Below are 18860 nucleotides of genomic sequence, written 5' to 3'. Positions count from 1 at the left end.
CATTTCAAAAAACAACTAATTTCAGCATGATGTACTGGATTCAATTCTGGAATGGATAAAGTCATTAATGAAAAAATTTCATGAAATGGGATAATGTCTATCATTTAGTTGAGTGTTATACCAATGTTAATTTCTTAGTTTTGATAAGTGTACCATGGTTATGTAAAATGTTAGCATTACAGGAAGCTGAATGAAGGGTATATGGAAACTTCTGTCCTATTTTGCAACTGTTTTGTAAATTTAAAAAATGTTTTTATTTTTAAAAGTTTTTAAAAACTGCTTCACAGGACACTCTCAGGTGACTTCTGATTTTAAAAGAAAATGTAAAGATAAGAGGGGTAGATAAGTAAGAAACGCAACATGGACCAGCCAGAAGCCATGGTTACCCACAGCCAGGCCCCAAGCCCCTGCCTCCACCCTCAGGTCAAAAAAGCTAATGAAATCATGGGCTATATCAACAGAACATAATATCTATGACAGGCAGTAATAACACTGTGCTGGTTCAAACCACATAAGGAAAACTGTATCCCCTTCTTGGTTGTACCTTTGAAAAAGATCGTAGTATTTTCATAGATAGAAAACAGAAAGTCTGTAATGAGGGCTAGTTAGAATAATGAGGAGGAACTAGAATGGAAAAGACAAAACTTAGAAAATATCTTACATCTTAGGGAGCATTTCTGTCTTGAACTTGAAGGGTTGCCCCATGTAGAGGAAACACTTACTTTGTGAGTTCCCAAAAGTACAGCCAAGACCACAGTTTGAGTTTACATACGGAGACCGATGTTGGAACTCAATGTAACAATTCTGACAATTTACCCCCAGAATTGAAGTCAAGGGCTCCTGTGATATTGTGAAATATATATTTGGTCTTCATCTAGTTTCTTGACAAAAAGCTACTAAAATCCTTGAACACTCCATAGTGATAAGAGTATCTTTTGTTGGCTAATGGTAGCTGGGAGCCCCTAGGTTATTTCAGGATGGGGGCTGGTCACTGGAAAGGCCAAGGCATGATTGGAAGGTTGGGACTTTCAGCCCCAGCCCCTAACCCCTAATCCTTCACCTCTGGGGAGGGGAGAGAGGCTGAAGGTTAAGCTGACCACCAATGGGTAATGATGTAATCAATCATTGCCTATGTAATAAAACTTCCACAAAAACTCAGAAGGACAAAGTTAGGGAACTTCTGGATAGCTGAAATGTGGAGGTTCCTGGAGGGGTGCATCCAGAGAGAGCATGGAAGCTCTGCACCCCTTCCCCCATACCTTGCCCTATGAATTTCTTCTCCTGTCTGTTCATCTGTATCCTTTAAAATATCCTTTGTGGTAAATGAGTAAATGTAAGTAAAGTGTGAGCTGCCCTAGAAAATTTAGTGAACCTGAAGATGAGGTCCTAGGATCCCCAATTTATAGCCAGTGAGTTAGAAATATAGCTGACAACATACTACTTGTGATTGATTGGCTTCTTAAGTGGGGTGGGGTCTGGCAGTCTTGTGGGATCAAGCTCTTAACCTGTGGGATCTGATGTTACCTCTAGGTAGACAGTGTCAGAATTAAATTGAATTAAGGGATACCCAGCTGGTGTCCACTGGAGAATTGCTTGGTATGTGGGGAAAACCCCTACACAGCTGGTGTCAGAAGTGTTATGTGGAGTGGAGAGTAGAGAGGAGAAAAAGCAATTTTTTATTTTTCCCCTCTATCTCTTTAGCTCTCCATGATAGGAAATGCTCAAGTAGAGGCTGGATAAGCATCTGATGGAAACTTGGACTGGATAAACTCCAAAGTATCTACCAATCTCAAGAGCCTGTGATTCTCTGGTGAAGGAGAAGAGCACTTCAAGACACTTCTCTAGAAGTTTGTAAATGTTGGGGGGTCTTTCCTGGAGACCTTGGGCATCCAAGTTGCCCAGTGTCAAAAAAAAAAAATCATCTGACCCTGGCTACAAATTCCATTCATCTGCTTGGGAGGCTGCTTCAAGGCCATCAGCAAAGCAGGGACCAGGACAAAAAGGCTGGGCCACACCAGAAAAGGGCACACAGCAGTTGCAGATGTCCTGAGTTTGGTATCCCATGTAGCTGTGAACGTGTCATATGCTTTTGTGTAAGATCAGTCAGCATCACAGAACCATAGATTCTTTTTTAAAAAATAATTTCAACTTCTATCTTAGATGCAGGGCATGCATGTGCAGGTTTTTTACATGGGTATACTGCATGATGCTGAGGTATGGGGTACAAGTGATCTGATCACCCAAGTAATGAGCACAGTACCCAAGAGTTAGTTTTTCAACCTTTGCCCCCCTCCCTCCTTCCTCCCTCTAGAATCCTAGATGTAAGCCACCCTAGAGGTCATTGATGCAGTCTTCCACCCACTGCAATTAAAATGTTAAGGGACGAGCAGTTTATTTCCCATAAAGGCAATCCAGTTTGACCCTTTATCAGACACAGTTCTACCCTACGTTGAACCAAAATCTGTCATTTCTTCCCCAGTACATGGGTCGGCAACCTTGGGTGTGACTCTCATATGTTCCTTGGCCTTATTTTTACTTAATATACTGAGTCTCTTTAATTATTTATGATTTAACAAGCTAATTACTCTCCTCAAGATTCTCTCTGGTTCGTCAATGACCTCCTCAAATTCATCATTTAAAATTAGCCCACATATTCTAAATGTGCTCTGACCAGGGCAAAAAAAAAAAAAAAAATACTCAAACTATAATTACACATTAGGGACACTGTAGTTCTATTAATGCAGCATGTCTTTTTGGCTCCTATTGGCTTTATTGCCAACTATAACCCCATGTGGAATTCCCTCAAAACAGGCACCATTTCATATAATTACAATTGAATTTTGGGAGAAAATGGTTAGATTTCATCTTGTTGTCTTTGTGCGGTTCTGCTAGCTTGTCAAAATCTTTTTGAACATTGAGAGTATCCACTGCCACACCAGCCTTCCCTGCCAGGTTTGTGTCATCTGTAAACCAAATAAACCTGCCTTCTGTGTCTTCATCCAAGTCATTGATAAAAAGGTTAAGGATACTAGATCAGTCATTCACTTATCAAACACCTACAATATATATGTAAGGTGCTCAAGACAGAAACCAGAGGATAAACTGTATTTGTACTGAGGCAGATCCTAAAGTTGTTTGCTTTCTGTTAACAATGAGGTGGACTTCATTCCATGAAGATTTAATTCAACTCATTAGGTCACTTACTCTTCTCTTGGCATCATGCTAAGCTTTGTTAAGGAAACAAAGGAACCAAAAGCTGCAATCCTGTTCTCTAGAAGTTTGTCCTCTCAGTAGAGAGGCAAGTTTTGGCACACAAAAAATTTTAATGATACAAGACAGGCAGCATTGATATTTGATGAAATGAGTAGTCCAGATAAGATATTTGATTCTGGTTGAGACTTTAATGTCACTTCATTTAAAACTACAATAATAATTATAGATTTTTAGAGTTGAAAGGGATAACAGAGGTCTTCTAGAACTACCCTCCCCTCCCACCTCATCAATATTACTTTCAACGAATGGGGAGTGCTATCTCTTGAGTAGTTTTACTCTTTGTTAGATCTAATAATTAGAACGACATTCTAGCATTTCCTGGTTAAATCAAAAATTACTTCCCTGTACCTTTCTATCTAAAGTGTAAACACTCAGTAATTTTGTTGAATAATTAAATGAATGAATTCTAATTCTGTTTTCTGTAACTGGAAAAAAATAGGTCTGATCTAATCATTTGAAGGCAACAATTATGTCCTCATTCAGTCTTGACTTCTCTATCCTAAACATACACAATTCCTTCATTTGATATGGTTTTGAGATATCCCCATCCCCACATCATTCTTGTCATTCATATTTTGACTCTGTGCCTGGCATGATACAAGCACTCAAGATATGTCTACTGAATGAATACATGAATGAATAAACTGGAAAGCTCCAACATGTCAATATCAGCCTCAAAGAGAAATTTCCATAACTGAACATATTGCTGCAAATGTGATCAGAAAGTAAACCTGTTGCAGTTCCCTGGCACTGAGCATTATAATTCTATTAATCTGTAAATGTTACTTAGATCAGATCAGCTTTTTCTATTGCCTTTTTTTTTTTTTTTTTGCAGGGGTAGGGGCGTGGAGCCAATCCACTAATGCCTCTTATTGATTTTCTAGTGAAGTAAAATCTGTAAACCGTTAACACAGGTCCAACTGTATAACTTAGTGATTAAGCCTCCAGACAAGTGTTTACCAGGAAAGACTAGACCACAGCATTTATTTCCATGTGAGAAAGCATGGTATGTCCCTCTGGGTATACACATCTTTCTATGGTGATGCTGTATTCTGATCACCATAACACCTAAGCCCTTGGGAAATTCGAAATTCTACAGGATTTTGAGGAGGAAGCCTAAGAGGGCGGACACAGCAAGATACCTGGAGGAAAATGACAGGGTAAGTTGACCTTTTTATACCAAGTATATCCATTAGAATGGGCCCAACTACCCCTGTAGAAGATACTCCATATGTTAGTGCCAGTGTTCCTGACAAGGAGAAATTTCCCTCAAATCAAAATAAATCCTGGAAAACCTAAGGCCAATAAGACCAGTAGAAGTTGGGGCTTTCCTGATGCCAGCTTTCTTAAGGCTGCAAGCAAGGTCAGGCAAGAACCAACCTGGAGGTAAAGGGAGCAGAACACGGCCGCTACAAAGATGTTAACACTGACTAGTGGATGTTAAGCACCCACATTTATTGAACACCAGGCTTTTTATATGCATTCTCTCTCATTCTCCAACAATAAACCTATTAGTAGGTATGATCATCACCATTTTATAGCTGTGGAGATTGAGGCTTAGAGAGGTTCCAAAATTTGCCCAAAGTCACAGAGATATAGTGATATAACCTGGCTAAGGCACCCCACCTGTCTGTCTCCAAAGCTTTTGCACTTAAGCACCATGCCATAATGCTTTTTCTTCATGTGTTTATTCACTCTTTAACAAAGAGTTTATCAAGCACCCAGCGTCCCAGCCTGTGCTAGGCCTGGGAATATAGTGGTAAATAAGACACACACTGTCCTTCACAGAGTTTAGCACTCTGAAAAGAATAAGAAACAATCAAACATGTAACTACAATGAAGTAAATATCCCAGTAGGAGAAGTTAAGGGTAAACTTACCCAGCATGAGGGATTAAGAGACCTTCCCCATAAAGTTGCCTTTGCAGGGAAGCTTAAAGGATAAGCTAGCAGGACAAAAGAGAGAGGGAAAGAGGCTGAAAAGGAATAGACTTTTAAGATTTGAGAGTAGGTGAGACACACTGACAGGTGCTAGGGCCTAGTAAGGCTGGAGTGAAGGGTGGGAGTGATCAGAAACTCCCAAAGAGGCCAAAGGGATGGATAGAGTGAGGTTACAGGGGGCTCGGAAATGGACTGGAATTGGCAATGGCAAGTACTAGTAAAGTCACATAGATGTTACCTAATTGGGTCTCACAGATTCCTATGGATAAGATGAATGCTGAGCTGTGGGGACCAACACTCCAAAAAGGCATTCCATGTTTAATGTAGTCAGTGTTAATTTAATGTAATTTCTCTGACCTTGTGAAACCTGCCCTATAAAATTTCTGAACCTCTCCTGTCTCCTCTCTTTCACCAACCCTCAAGGCAGTAAGAGGGAGGGTCGAGCAGGTGGTGAGGAGAAAGAACAAAATCATTCTAGTGCCTTTCTTTATGTGACCTGCCAAGACTTAGATAGATTCCATCTTTCCCACTTGACAAATGAGGAAACAAAAGCTTAGGGCAGTTCGGTGATTGTGGTAGACTGAATTATTGGTTCCAATCCATCATTCTCTTTAATAGTATTATGTATCTATACCTGGGCAAGGGTTTGCGGTGCATGGAGTATATTTCTCCTCCTCTTGACTTTGGATTTGATATTGCCATTTGCTTTGGCCCATGGAATATTAGCAGACATGATGTGTGCAGAAGCTTGAAATGTGCTCTGTGGTTGGGCATGCCTTCTTGCACTTTTACCACTGTCAGAAGATCATGCCCTGCAGCTGCTGCTCCTCAAACCTGGATCCTGGAATGAATGGCACAGAGTATACCTAAACCTTGTCTACAGCCTGGAGCTAAGCTCAGCTGAGATCAGCAGACTCCAGCTAACTGGAAGCCTGAAGCAAAGTCCAGTTAACTCCAGTTAACCCAGACATTTGTGTGTGTGTGTGTGAAGTGTTTATGGTTGTATGCCATGGAATTTGAGGGTAATTTGTTATGCACCATCGTCATGGTAATCGCTGACTGATAAGAGATTACACTGAGGATACAAAGAAAGTTCCTGAAATACACAGAAGTGCCTTGCCATGGAGCTAGGCTGCCCTGGCGGCTGGCCATCTAGGGAAGAAACAATGCAGACAGCCAGCCACCCAATTCCACTCTACCCACCCCACCGCAGCCCCGCCCACCACCTGGCACTCACCTGAGTCTGAGGCTGCTGGGCTCACCAGGCTGAGCAGCTCTCGCTCCTTCTCATAGTCCCCTTTGCAGAGCAGCTGCCCCTCCTTCAGGACAAACTCATCACCCTTCTGAAGCTGTCGCTCGCAGACACAGCAGCAGAAGCAGCTCAGGTGGTATACACTCTTCTGGGCCCGCATAACAAACTCATTGGGAGCGATGGCCTCGAAGCAGCCCCCACATTTAACAGCAAACAGCCTGGCAGCAGGGAGAAAGGAAGTACATGCACCATGAGTAAAATCTGGCTTGGTCCTGGGTCTCCCCTGAAGTCAACAGCAAAAGGAACTTCAAGAACTGGGATATGAATGTTAGAATGGAATGTACTTTAAATCCAGGTTATTTATTCCCTATGTGTCTCCCCTGAAGTCAGCAGCAAAAGGAACTTCAAGAACTACGATATGAATGTTAGAATGAAATGTACTTTAAATCCAGGTTATTTATTCCCTAAGGAGATTGAATTGAAGCATTCAGTTGAGTCATTCAAAGGCTTAAGAAGGGTGTCTGACTGGATAAAGGAAATGTGGTATATATACACCATGGAATACTATGCAGCCATAAAAAGGAACAAGATCATGTCCTTTTCAGGCACATGATTGGAGCTGGAAGCTATTTTCCTCAGCAAACTAACGCAGGAACAGAAAACCCATCATCGCATGTTCCTACTTATAAGTGGGAGAGCTGAACAATGAGAACACATGGACACAGGGAGGGGAACAACACACTCTGGGGCCTGTCAGGGGGTGGGGTGGGGGAAGGGAGAGCATTAGGAAAAATAGCTAATGCATACTGGGCTTAATACCTAGGTGATGGGCTGGTAAGTGCAGCAAACCATCATGGCACACGTTTACCTATGTAACAAATCTGCACTTCCTGCACATGTACCCCAGAACTTAAAATAAAATTAAAAATTAAAAAAAAAAGAGGCGTATCCGAGTTAATGCCCAGAATGTATTTGCTGTGGTTCATGACACAGTGCTTTCAAAGGTTGGTCTACAGACTGGCGCCAGGCAGGCTGTTCAGAATCCCTGGGGGAGCTTATTAATTAAATTATTTAAATCAACAATAACAAAAATGTCCAGGCCCACTCCTATCAGCGTATAAAAGAATGTGCCCCAGATTGTGAATTCTTAATAAGATCTTGAGGTGTGTAAGAGCTTAGATGTGTAATCTAGTTTTTGATAAACTGCATCCCAACTTCCCAGCCTGATATTCAATAGATTCAGCCTATCTCTCAAGACTTAACTCTTCTTTCATTTATTTTCAACACAACAGTTAGACTATCTATTATATATGCCAAGCCAAAAGCAGTAAGTGCTAGTGATGTATAGATGAATAAAGGAAAATCCCTCTCAGAATTGAGTTCAGGCTAATGGAAGAAACAGACATATCCAAATAATTAAAGTAGAATAACCTGCAGGGAGTGAGTGGGGGGTGCATTTAGATGTATTCAATACATCTAAATCAAACAAAAGACAGTAAGGAAGGCAGGCTGGCAGGCACAAAGTGGTGGGAGGAGGGACATTCCCAGGGGAGGGAACAGCCTGTGTGAAGGCCTGGAGCCATGAACAGGCATGGATGCTCAGGTTGTAAGGTGCACTCCACCAAGTTAGAGGCAGGTACCTCCAGAAAAGTGACAGGTGAGGTTAAGTCATGACCCAATCACACACTAAGGAGCTGGACATCATCTGGCAAGCAATTGGGAGTATTGAATGGCTTTTTTTTTTTTTTTTTTTTTTTTTGAGACAGAGTCTCACTTTGTCGCCCAAGCTGGAGTGCAGTGGCGTGATTTCGGCTCACTGCAATGTCCGCCTCTTGGGTTCAAGCAATTCTCCTGCCTCAGCCTCCTGAGTAGCTGGGATTAAAGGTGCATGTCACCGTGCCCAGCTAATTTTTGTATTTTTAGTAGACATGAGGTTTCACCATGTTGTTCAGGCTGGTCTTGAACTCCTGACCTCAAGTGATCCTCCCACCTCAGCCTCCCAAAGTGCTAGGATTACAGGCATAAGCCACTGCTCCAGGCTTGAATGGTTTTTTAACATGGTAATATCCAAGTTCTGGAAAAGGAACTCTTGGCTGTATGAAAAGTGGAATGGAAATGGAGGTAGCGAGATGAGTGAGCAGCTGAGAAATTATCAGGGTCAGGACTCATACAGTAGAGGTAAGACAGAAAGAAGGGGGCAGAGCCTACAGCTGGGAGATAGGAAAGCATGGGGCATGGCTCCCAGGGTCCTGGTGGTCAGAGCTGGCAGTTAATGATAACGCCAAGACTCCAGTATACAAAATTACTCATTTCCTACCTCTAGGCCTGTTTATGCCATTTCCCCATCCTAGAAAGTCTTCCTTTCCTGTTTAATTTATCTGAACCCAAACCACCCTTCAGGACACAGCAGCTTCCATCTTCTCCTTGAATCCTGCCCTGATCTGTGCCCCCCAGCCTAAAGTGACTGCCCCTCCTTTGAATGATGATACCAGGAACTATCTCTGTGGGTCATTCCACAGTTATCCGGAGATGTCTCAAAACTACAATATGAAAAGTGGTGGGCACTGGAGGCCTGGGTTGTGCTGCCAGCTCTACAGAAAACCATGCAAAATCTTGGGCAGGTTGTTTAGCCCACCCCTTCATATTTCCTTTTTTCTGTCTGTTGTTAAGATGTTAGGCCAGTCTCCTCCATCTACAAAAATTCTACCATCAGTGCTTGCAATTGCTGGCTCAAAATATTATCTTACTCTTGCCTTATTATTTTACTTTTCCCAAGTTTATAACTTATCTTGTCAACCGCTCCTATTTCAAGAACAAGGCCTATGGAATATTTATATACTCTCACACATGGTGGGTACTCAGTAAAAGTTGATATTATTTGACTCATGGATCTAATTTGTTCACCCTCTTTCTGAAATAACATAATATATATAAACAGCCTAGCATAGGAGCTGACACATAATAGATATCCAATAAAGATGTCTCTCTTCTCCCCCTTGTCACTCCAGAGAAGTAACGGTTCAGGGCAACCTATGAAAAAACTAAAATGTAAAGCAGATCCCTCTATTTCTTTTTTCTTTTAAAAATTGCTTGATGATACCATAATTGCATTTGTCAAAACTTTGGCATAAACACAGAGACAATATACCCTAAGAATATCTCTGGGATTCATTCACTATAGCATTCATTTTACTATTTCCAAAATAAAGAGGTTTTTTCCTTTTTTAAAGTAGTATCAAAATAGACGGGAAAATACTTTCAAAAACACTCTGTTTATCCCCACGTGACAGAGAAGTCAGTAGATAGGGAAAGGTCAGATAGTGTACAGGAGAGAAAGTCAAGGCGGCACAGAATGGCCAGAGAGAGCAGGTAAAACTCCACACAACTCTCCTCTTTATAAAGCTAGATATGAGCTGACTCAGAGCCTATCCAGGGAGCTGAGGCCACCTTGCTCTGCTAATGAGCCCCACCCTGGCAGAAGCTAAGAAAACATGAACAACTGAAGAGCATTTTCCTATAGACAGGCCAACTACCATGATGGCCTAAGGGTTGCCAATCCATTCACTCAAAATCTCATTCGTGCACTCATTCAATCATTTATTCTTTTCATTCATTCTTTCATTTATTCAGAAGCATCCACTATGCACCCTGAAATATACCAAACTCTGTGTCTTTATAGGGAGGGGAGGAAAAGAAACCACCATCCCAACAGCATTCATGTACATAAACAAGTATATACTGAGTGTCTGTTATGTGGTAGGAATTGTTGTAGGCACAAAAGGATACAAGACAGACAAATCCTTGACCTTATGTAGCTCACATGCTAGTGGGAGAGACAGTAAACAAACACATAAATAAATAGATAAATCATATCTACCTTTAGGGATTTACCTTTAGGAAACAGGATATAAGAACAATGCAAAGCAATGTCCCATGAATATAAAATAGAATGGCATAAAGCTATAGTATATATAAGTATAATATTTAATCACCTCCCAACTCTCAACTGTGCTGGTTTATGATTCTAAGTCAATATATGTGCACTGTGTGTTTATCTTGGAAGCTTCCTGGAAGAAGACAAGAGTTTTGAGGGTGGAATGAAGGGGAAGCTAAGGAGAAGTTCCCAGGGAGGCATTACTCACAGATTGACACAAAAAAAGAGGGCCATTCTAATTCTTTGAGTGAAGGAAGGCAAGGCTTGGAAAAGATGGTGAAGCCACCTCTCAGGAAACAGCCTCCTGGGACAGAGGCCAGGCTGCAGGATTGGAAGTGCATGTGCTGTCTTACTTTCAATAGCTGCCTGGAAGCACCACACCAGTCCTCCTTGCCTTTGGCCATCAGAAGCACCTCAGAATAACCTATCTCAATATGCTTCTCCTCTGCCTCTCAGCTTCAGAAAGGAAGTGAAATTAGGGAAGTTAAATTACGGAAGTGAAAAAGGAAGTCCAAGGGGTTGGAATGGCTTGTTTATCACTAACAGGTATGGTAGAGCCTGGAACTCCAGGTTCCAGCTGCCCTTCCCCTGCCGTCTCGCCCACTGTGGTTTTTCTCTCTATGTCTAAACCTCTGGCACATCAGTCCTTTGACTATTTGCCTTGACTCCCTCTCCCCTATGCTGGATGCTGTCATTGGGCAGAAAATCTACCCAGTTCATCCCTGGGCCCCAAGTCCCCGGTTGCTGTTTGCCAACCTGAGCAAACTAATCAATGCTTTTCCAGGAGCTGGTCAAAGGCCCTTTGTCCCCAAGCCCTCCTTCTCCTCCCCTTCCCCTGGAATTTAACTGTTAAACAGACTCAAGGCAAATGCTCCCAGGGAGTCAACAAGCACTTGAGAAGCTGTAACAGCAGGTGGTAGCATCTGTGCTTGTCTAACTTCCACCCTGCTAATCTCCTCCTCTTTTTCTTGCTTTCTTAATTTCATCCCCCACTCCAAAAATTTCCCCCAAGTTGGAGAAGCGAGGGTTGGAGTGAGCTCAACAAAGAAAGCCCACCATGTTGACTCAGGAGTGGCTAGAGGAAGTGGCGGGAGTTATCTGGGCTCAAATCCTGAAATGGTCATGGTCACTGGGGATTACAGACCAGGAAGAGCGGGGCAGTCCTGTTTTTTTCTTCTCTCCTTCTGCTTTTCCCTCCCTTTCTGGGTTCAAACCAGATCAAGTTCGTCTTACTACCTTGACAACTTCGTCTTACTACCTTGACTCCTGTTACCTTCACTAACCCCAGAGTAATTCAAGGAGAAAAGGTGCATGTGGTCCACCACCTGTGTGCCAGATGTGTACACAGCTGTACGGCTACCACTGTGGACCCAGCTGCTGACTGTACACCTCCCACAAGTTGTTTTCTCTAAGGCTCAGACAAGCAGAGAAAACGGTTTGTTCAAAAGTCCAGGTCATAATTAAAACACAGCCTGTCTCTTTCTAATGCTCTGGATGGCATCCCCCATGGTTACTTCCCCCACTGAATGCTAATGAGACCTCACTGTGGGTTCAGAGCCTGGCAGCCTGGCTGTGCCCTGGCAAGCTGGACAAGGCTTCCAGAGATGTCCAGATCATCAAGGCATACATAACACCACCCAGCTTTCCTTGATGTCATAAATTCTCCCACCCCTGAAAGCTCTTCAAATGATTCCTTATCTCCTCTTTGCATTTAATTCCCTCACCTGTAAAATGAGAATAATAGCATCTACCTCCTGGAAAAGCATCCATGGCAGTACTTGTTGCAGAGACTAAGCACTCAGTGCTGTTCTTCCTCTATTGATCACTCTCTGTGGGGAAGGCTCTGGGGATGCTATGATAAATAAGGCTGTCCCTCTCCTTAAGGAGTTCACATTCTCTGGAAGGCAGCAGACTCTAAATAAATGACCTCAGTAGGATGTGTTTGGGATATGCAGAGAGAAATAGCTGGGAATAGCACAAAGAAGAGACCTATGCACTTAGCTTAGGCTAAGGGTCGCAGAATCTTTTGTCTTACACTTTATTTTCTTTTCTTCTTTCTCCCTGCACCTCCTCTCACTCTCCCTTTTCCACTCACTCTGCCAAGCAGGAAAATAGAGGTTGGCTGAAATGCTATTCAATGCCTTGCTTACATCTCTTCTTGTACAGCTGCAAGCTGTAAGATGCATAACTTTCAGTTTTGGTGAGAGAGCCTGGGTTCTCAGGCTCTGCCACTTCCAGGCAGCATGACTGGGAGAACACCACTTCATCACTTGCTGCCTCAGTTTGCTTTGATGTAAAAGGCAATAATGATGCCTTCATTTCTGGACTAATGAGGATTAAATGTACATGGAGTACTTTGTGACCTATAAGGTGTACTGCAATTTTTTGGGCCTTTATCATTTGACCCTTGCGGATTTTTCTTTCTTGCCTCAAACATGGTTCTTGTTGCTTAAGAATTTTGTGAGTTCTGGCCAGGTGTGGTGGCTCACGCCTGTAATCCCAGCACTTTGGGAGGCCGAGACGGGCAGATCACCTGAGGTCGGGAGGTCGAGACCAGCCTGGCCAACATGGTGAAACCCTGTCTCTACTAAATATACAAAATTAGCCAGGCATAGTGGTGCATGTCTGTAATCTCAGCTACTCAGGAGGCTGAGGCAGGAGAATTGCTTGAACCCGGGAGGCAGAGGTTGCAGTGAGCCGAGATTACACCATTGCACTCCAGCCTGGGCAACAAGAGCGAAACTCTGTCTCAAAAAAAAAAAGAACGTTATGTGAGTTCCATTCTAAGAGAACAGTTCCTCCGCAGCATGAGCCCTTCCACTGACTCCTCCCTGCTTTGACATGGGCATGACTGCCTCTCCAGAGCATAGTGCTGACCCAGAAGATGAACCAAGGAGACACACTGTTCGTGGTGCAGGCAGAACATGCTCCTTACACCAAGCCATGGGTGTCTCTCCCTCTCTCCACCAAATTGGACCGAAGCAGTATTTCTTGTAACCAAACTCAGCCATCCTGCCCTAGATGAGGTGTTGGGGAAAGAACACGGAACTTGGAATGAGAAACCTGGGCTCAAAACTGCTGCCTTTTCCAAGGGACCTCAGAAAAGCCATCACCTTTCCCTGAATCTTGGTTATCTTATCATCCATTTATCAATGGAAAAGTTCTGTCCTAGATCAGAGTTGTCAAGAACTTAGAGGCTGAGGAGGAAGGATGACTCTGTTTCCTAGGTCTCCACACACTTTCAACCAGAGAAACCCACTCTGTTCACACCTAAATTCAGGTCTCCAGATAGTGTTTTAACATGACACTGCCTTGCTATGATAATTCTTGAACAAAATCTTTTCCAGAACCATGTCATTCAAATATATATAAATATAAAACAGCTAAAGCCAAAAGACATGATATCTATTCTATTAATAGAAGAGTATCATTGAAAGACAACATTTTGCTCCTAAGGCAGGTTGGAAACCCACTAGGCTGGATAATTTCTTACTGCCATTTTTATATTTCAAGCTTTTATTACAGGAGTTGAGAAGCCTCCTCTGTAACCAAGGAGACAAGAATGTCTCAAAAGCAGATATGAAGGCTTGATACCTAAGAAACTACTAGTGGACAAGTCTAAGACAATCAACAAAGAAGCACCGAATTTCGGGATGCAACAGCACACCCCTGTACTGCAGTCATTACGGTAGCAGGAGGACAACACACCGAGACACCCTAGGGACTCCTGGATTTCAATGCCTGTTGTGTAACCTTAGAAAAATCACCCTACCATTCTGAACATCAGTGTCTTCATTGTTAGAATATATTTCAGCTCCAAATATCATATTTCTGCAAAAGAAGGGGGCTTGTGGAGGACAGGAAAAAGAGAATTAATCTTTATTGAATACCCACTCAGTGCTAGAAAGTGTGATATTCTTTTTATCCATTATCTAACTAAATTTGTGGGATAGGGGTAAATAGAACTATTTTATGAACTCAAAGAGAATCTGACCATGTTTCAGTTCTCTCCATAGGAGAGAACCACTCTGGGATGGCGAACTCATGGGTCCTGTTTTGTATTTCTCTCTATCATGCTCTCTAGCACTGTCTTCACAGGAGAAACACATAGAAAGATCAAGCCGTAAAGATGGCAGCCTCAGCTCATGAGAGGGTCACGGAACAGGCCCATGGTTTTGCAGAAGGTCTTGAGACTCTACTGCAGACATGTAGGTAGGTGAAAGGCAGGAGTTAAAAAAAAAGTTGATCCCTTGAGGCTACTCAGCTCATGGACCCCAAAATACCCAAAGGGATTTCTGAAAGAGGCCTACCCCCTATGGATGTGGGTTAGGAACAAACAGTGTGTGGGGACACTCTGACCCAACACCATCAGCCAAGAGTCTACTGTGACTCCAAAGAGATTGGGAAACAAGACAAATCTTGCTGGAACCCCATTCCCTTGGGAGCCTGGCAAGTCAGGTCATTCTTTTCAAGACATAGGCAGAAATGTAGCCAATGGGGACAGGGTTGGACCCAGGAAGACCTGAGGAAGTCCACCCTGAGAGAGGCTAAGATCTTCATTAACCTCATCCCAAAGTCCTGCAGACCTTAAAAAGAGCTTCTCAAAGCCTCCACAACATAGACAAAAAAGCAGAAGGATGGAGGACAAAGCAAACCCATGAAAAACCCCGATGCCAGTTTGAGCCAACTGTAGTGTACTGTGTTTGCCCCCACCAAAATAAGAAATCACAGCCATCTGTAGCTTTGTACAGTAGTCTACTACAGTTCAGCTGTCTTTCTCCAGGCACCACCGATATGAGTTTTGATGAAATATATGAACCCTCTGGTTTAGAAAGTAAGAGAGGGTTTGGGGCAGCTCTTTAACAAGGCAGGAATCTGTGTATCATTCAGTTTCCACCTCTCCACCAGGGGGCAGCATAGCAGCAGTCATTCAGTGCCACGTTGACTTGGTAACTGAGGTCATCCAGGCAGAGACAGGGATTGGCCATAAGCCAAAACTGTCTGCCGGAAAATCTGCTGCTGGGAGTCTGGGAGACCATGTGGCTAAACTGAAGGAGAGAGATGGTGAGAGAAGAGTATTCAAAAGTATTGGGAACCAAAAGCATGGCTTGTGGCCTTAGAAGTAGTGACACAAGCAACCTTGTCAGCTGGCTCAAGGTCTCTGTCCTTGAGGCTGAGCCAACAACACCACAATAAGCAACTGAGCACATGGTCCTGGGGCGGTGGGAAAGTCTGCATGGACAATAGAGTGGCAGGATCTTCTATAGGAGACAGTCTCAAGACTCTGCAGTGGTGAGAAAATGGGAAACAATAAGTGGCTGGCAGAGCCAATCAGGGTCTCTGTCTGCCTGCAGCTCCTGGGGAGCTATAAGGAGGACCATACAATGGGATGAACGAGTGGGAGCGAGAACTGCTAAGTATGATGTCTGCACGTCCCAGAGGCTCCGGGAGGCACTGGCCTCACCAAGAAGGGCAGGGTAATGCACAGGGTTTTTCATCTATCACAAATGTTGCTGGCAATGGGTGGTTTCTACCTCGAAATGGTAGACTAACTAAGTGCTTTTCTTCTTCTCACAAAGTGTCCGTTCCAGAATCAGCAAGACATTGTGGGAAGAGGACAGCTTTTGACATCTGATTAAACCTGGATTCAAACCTTGGTTCTATCTTTAAGAACTTGAGCAAGTTATAAACCCTCTTGGAGCCTCGGCTTCTTTATCTCTAAAAATGAGATCATAACAACCTTATGAGATATTTTGGAGATTAAGTAAGATAGTGTATTTTAAGTATCTGACACATACTAGCTGCTCTCAATAAGTAGTAGCCATTAACTCCCTTTATTAAAATCAGTTTACCATATCTGCCCATGTAAATATTTATATAAGATAATTTATTTCAAGACAGCCAACTGAGCCAAAAATAGAAATTTATATGTATCTCAAGGCTCTGTCCCTCATTATTATAACAAATCAAATCAAACTTCAACCAGCGTTTCATATGTTACTGGAGAAGACACCAATAAACAAATATGAAAGGCCAAACACTTGAGAGGAAACTGAGGGTACATCTCATTCAGGCAACTACGGCTATGGTCTACCCTAACCCAACGTCAATATTGACACCAGCCACGAGTGTTGACCCACACACAAATTCATTGCCTAACACCCAGCATATGTTCAGGAAGTTGTCAGCTCCATGTTTAGCCAACCAGAGCCAACAGTTGCTATTTGGTTAATGCTGACATTATCTTGCAAATATTTGAAACAGACCATTTCCCCACATAATTTTGGTTCTCATATGACTGCTTCTTACAGAGGCTGCTGACTATTGTGTGGACATGTATTGAGACATCCCTATCCTTGCCTTGCTTCCCTGGCTATCTGACCTCCTGTCCACCAAGAGAGCAGTCAACCTCTTTCCTCGTATTACAAATGGAAAGAAACCAAGGCCGATAAAGGGGCAATAATCTACCCCAGACCACAAAGAAAGCTATGATTGCTGAGAGGATCAGACAGAGCCTGAGACTTAGTCAATGATCAAGAAACTAAAGAGATTATAACATGGCCCAATAAGAGATGAAAAGGTACTCCTCCAGGCTCTTAAGCAGTGTTCTGAACAACTAAATGAGTAGACAATGTCAGACGAGCTGAATGAGTGCACTGTGTGTGGGACAGTGAGTCTCTCCTACTTGGAAGCTTTCTTTTCCTCCCCCTCTTCTTTGTTGAAACCTGAAAAGTATCTATGAGTCAAGCCCTAGAGCAAAAGACTGTGGTGAAAGTGTGGATTTCAATAACTCAAGCCAAGGTGGCACAACTTACAGACTTTCCATATTGCCACACAGACATGCACAAATGGCAAGAAACATAAAACAGACATATGGAAAATATATGTTTTCCTTTTAGGGAGTTAAGGTTTGGTTTCCTTTGAAAATGTCAGTTTTCCTTTCGCTTCATCCTCATTAGCCTCCTGGGACACTCTTAAACATACCCAGCAAACAACAGAGCAGAAGAAATGAGGTATTTTTAGCTGATATTCTGGGCACAGATTCCTATTGTTCCACAATTTTTGGCTTGGTTGGATGGCACGTGGCCAATACAATGTACACTCTTTCAAAGAATGTATATTTCCTGGGGTGTGTGTGTGTGTGTGTGTGTGTGTGTGCATGTGTGTGTGAGTGTGTGATAACAGGAAGGACAAGGGTATTATTGATGGTATTTTGATGGGAGAGATTCTGGGATCTCAGCAGGGGGCCACACCAAACTCTCCATAAATCCTGTTTGCTTTGGTCAACATCATTTTTCACTTATTATTACCATTGTGCTATATATCCAAAAAGAAACTTTTTTTAAAGCCATAGTGTCACAGCTGAAGAGCTCCTAGAATCAACTGTTTCCAGCAGCACTATATTAGGAACTAAATGTATTCTGAAAACCAATGTTACGTTCCTAAATCATCTGGTGCACTGCCTAGCATATAACAATGTTCAAAACACTGACAGCTATGATGATCATCCTCCTCCTTAAACATGACTCCTGTTATCAAGGGTCACCCAGTCTTGTAGGGAAGACAAACAAGAAAAGAAAAGCATCCACTGACAATCTGAGTAAAAATCTCCCTGTGGCATAAAAACCACAGGGAGCTGCTATGGGGCTTTCCCTTTCTAACTGACAGGTGGAAAATATCTCTGGATTATTTAATTCCAGAATGCCTTCAGTTCAAGGATCTCAAAGCACATGCAATCTTGTATAAACATCTTAGCTCTGATATAATTGATAAGGGGGTCAGATTCTGTGATCTTATTCAATTACATTCATTATACAGAGGGCAAAACTGGCATAACAGCAGAATGTGGCACATTATACACACTCCAAAATCCAGCAGTAATGGAACCTGTGCACAGAAGCTCAGGGTCCCGAATCCCCAAAGCAGCGTCTTTATCATAGAACTATGTTGCCTTCCTTTCATGTTAGACTTCAGGTGTCTTGAGAACTCCATAGAAGTTTCAATAAAGTCTGATCCAGTGGAAGTGACACAGTTCTTGTTTTTGGATTTTTAAAAATATTTATATCCTTCAATTTTTTAACACTTTTTATTCTTCAACTCTCTCCCCATCCTTCCATTTCAACTGTCCTTCCATCCACTAAAAACTGGAAGGCACCATACCCCTTACAATGGCTACTTTCAAAGAGATAAGAAAATAATAGGTATTGGATGTAGAGAAGTTGGAACTCTTGTGCATTGTTAGTGGGAATGTAAAATGGTGCAATGCTGTGGAATACAGTACGGAGTTTCCTCAAAAAGATTAAAAATAGAGTTACCGTGTGATCTAGCAATCTACTTCTGCATATATAGCCAAAATGATTGAAAACATGGACTCAAAGTGATGTTTGTATGCCCAAGTTCATAGCAGCATTATGCACAGTAGCCAAGAGGTGAAAGCAGCTCAGGTGTCACTGACAGAGGAA

The 18860-nt window shown here is 42.6% G+C and overlaps 1 protein-coding gene and 1 long non-coding RNA gene across 5 annotated transcripts in view; one reads left to right on the top strand and one right to left on the bottom strand.

Annotated features, from left to right (window-relative positions):
• LMX1A (LIM homeobox transcription factor 1 alpha) overlaps nt 1-18860 on the bottom strand; it is a 156614-nt gene that overhangs the window by 43218 nt on the left and 94536 nt on the right. For all 4 annotated transcript variants that reach the window (XM_054526222.2, XM_024231029.3, XM_024231024.2 and 1 more), the window contains one exon: nt 6450-6682. In XM_054526222.2, coding sequence (XP_054382197.1) covers nt 6450-6682 — 233 coding nt within the window. The remainder of the gene's footprint in view (nt 1-6449; nt 6683-18860) is intronic.
• Nucleotides 4359-16330, top strand: LOC129049005 (uncharacterized). The gene is made up of 4 exons (XR_008511713.1): nt 4359-4433; nt 13912-14086; nt 14483-14610; nt 15978-16330. It is a non-coding gene; the product is annotated as an uncharacterized LOC129049005 (long non-coding RNA).

The sequence above is a fragment of the Pongo abelii genome, chromosome 1, assembly GCF_028885655.2.
Source record: "Pongo abelii isolate AG06213 chromosome 1, NHGRI_mPonAbe1-v2.0_pri, whole genome shotgun sequence".
Classification (NCBI taxonomy): Eukaryota; Metazoa; Chordata; class Mammalia; order Primates; family Hominidae; genus Pongo; species Pongo abelii.
This window is presented reverse-complemented; position numbering and strand designations above follow the sequence as displayed.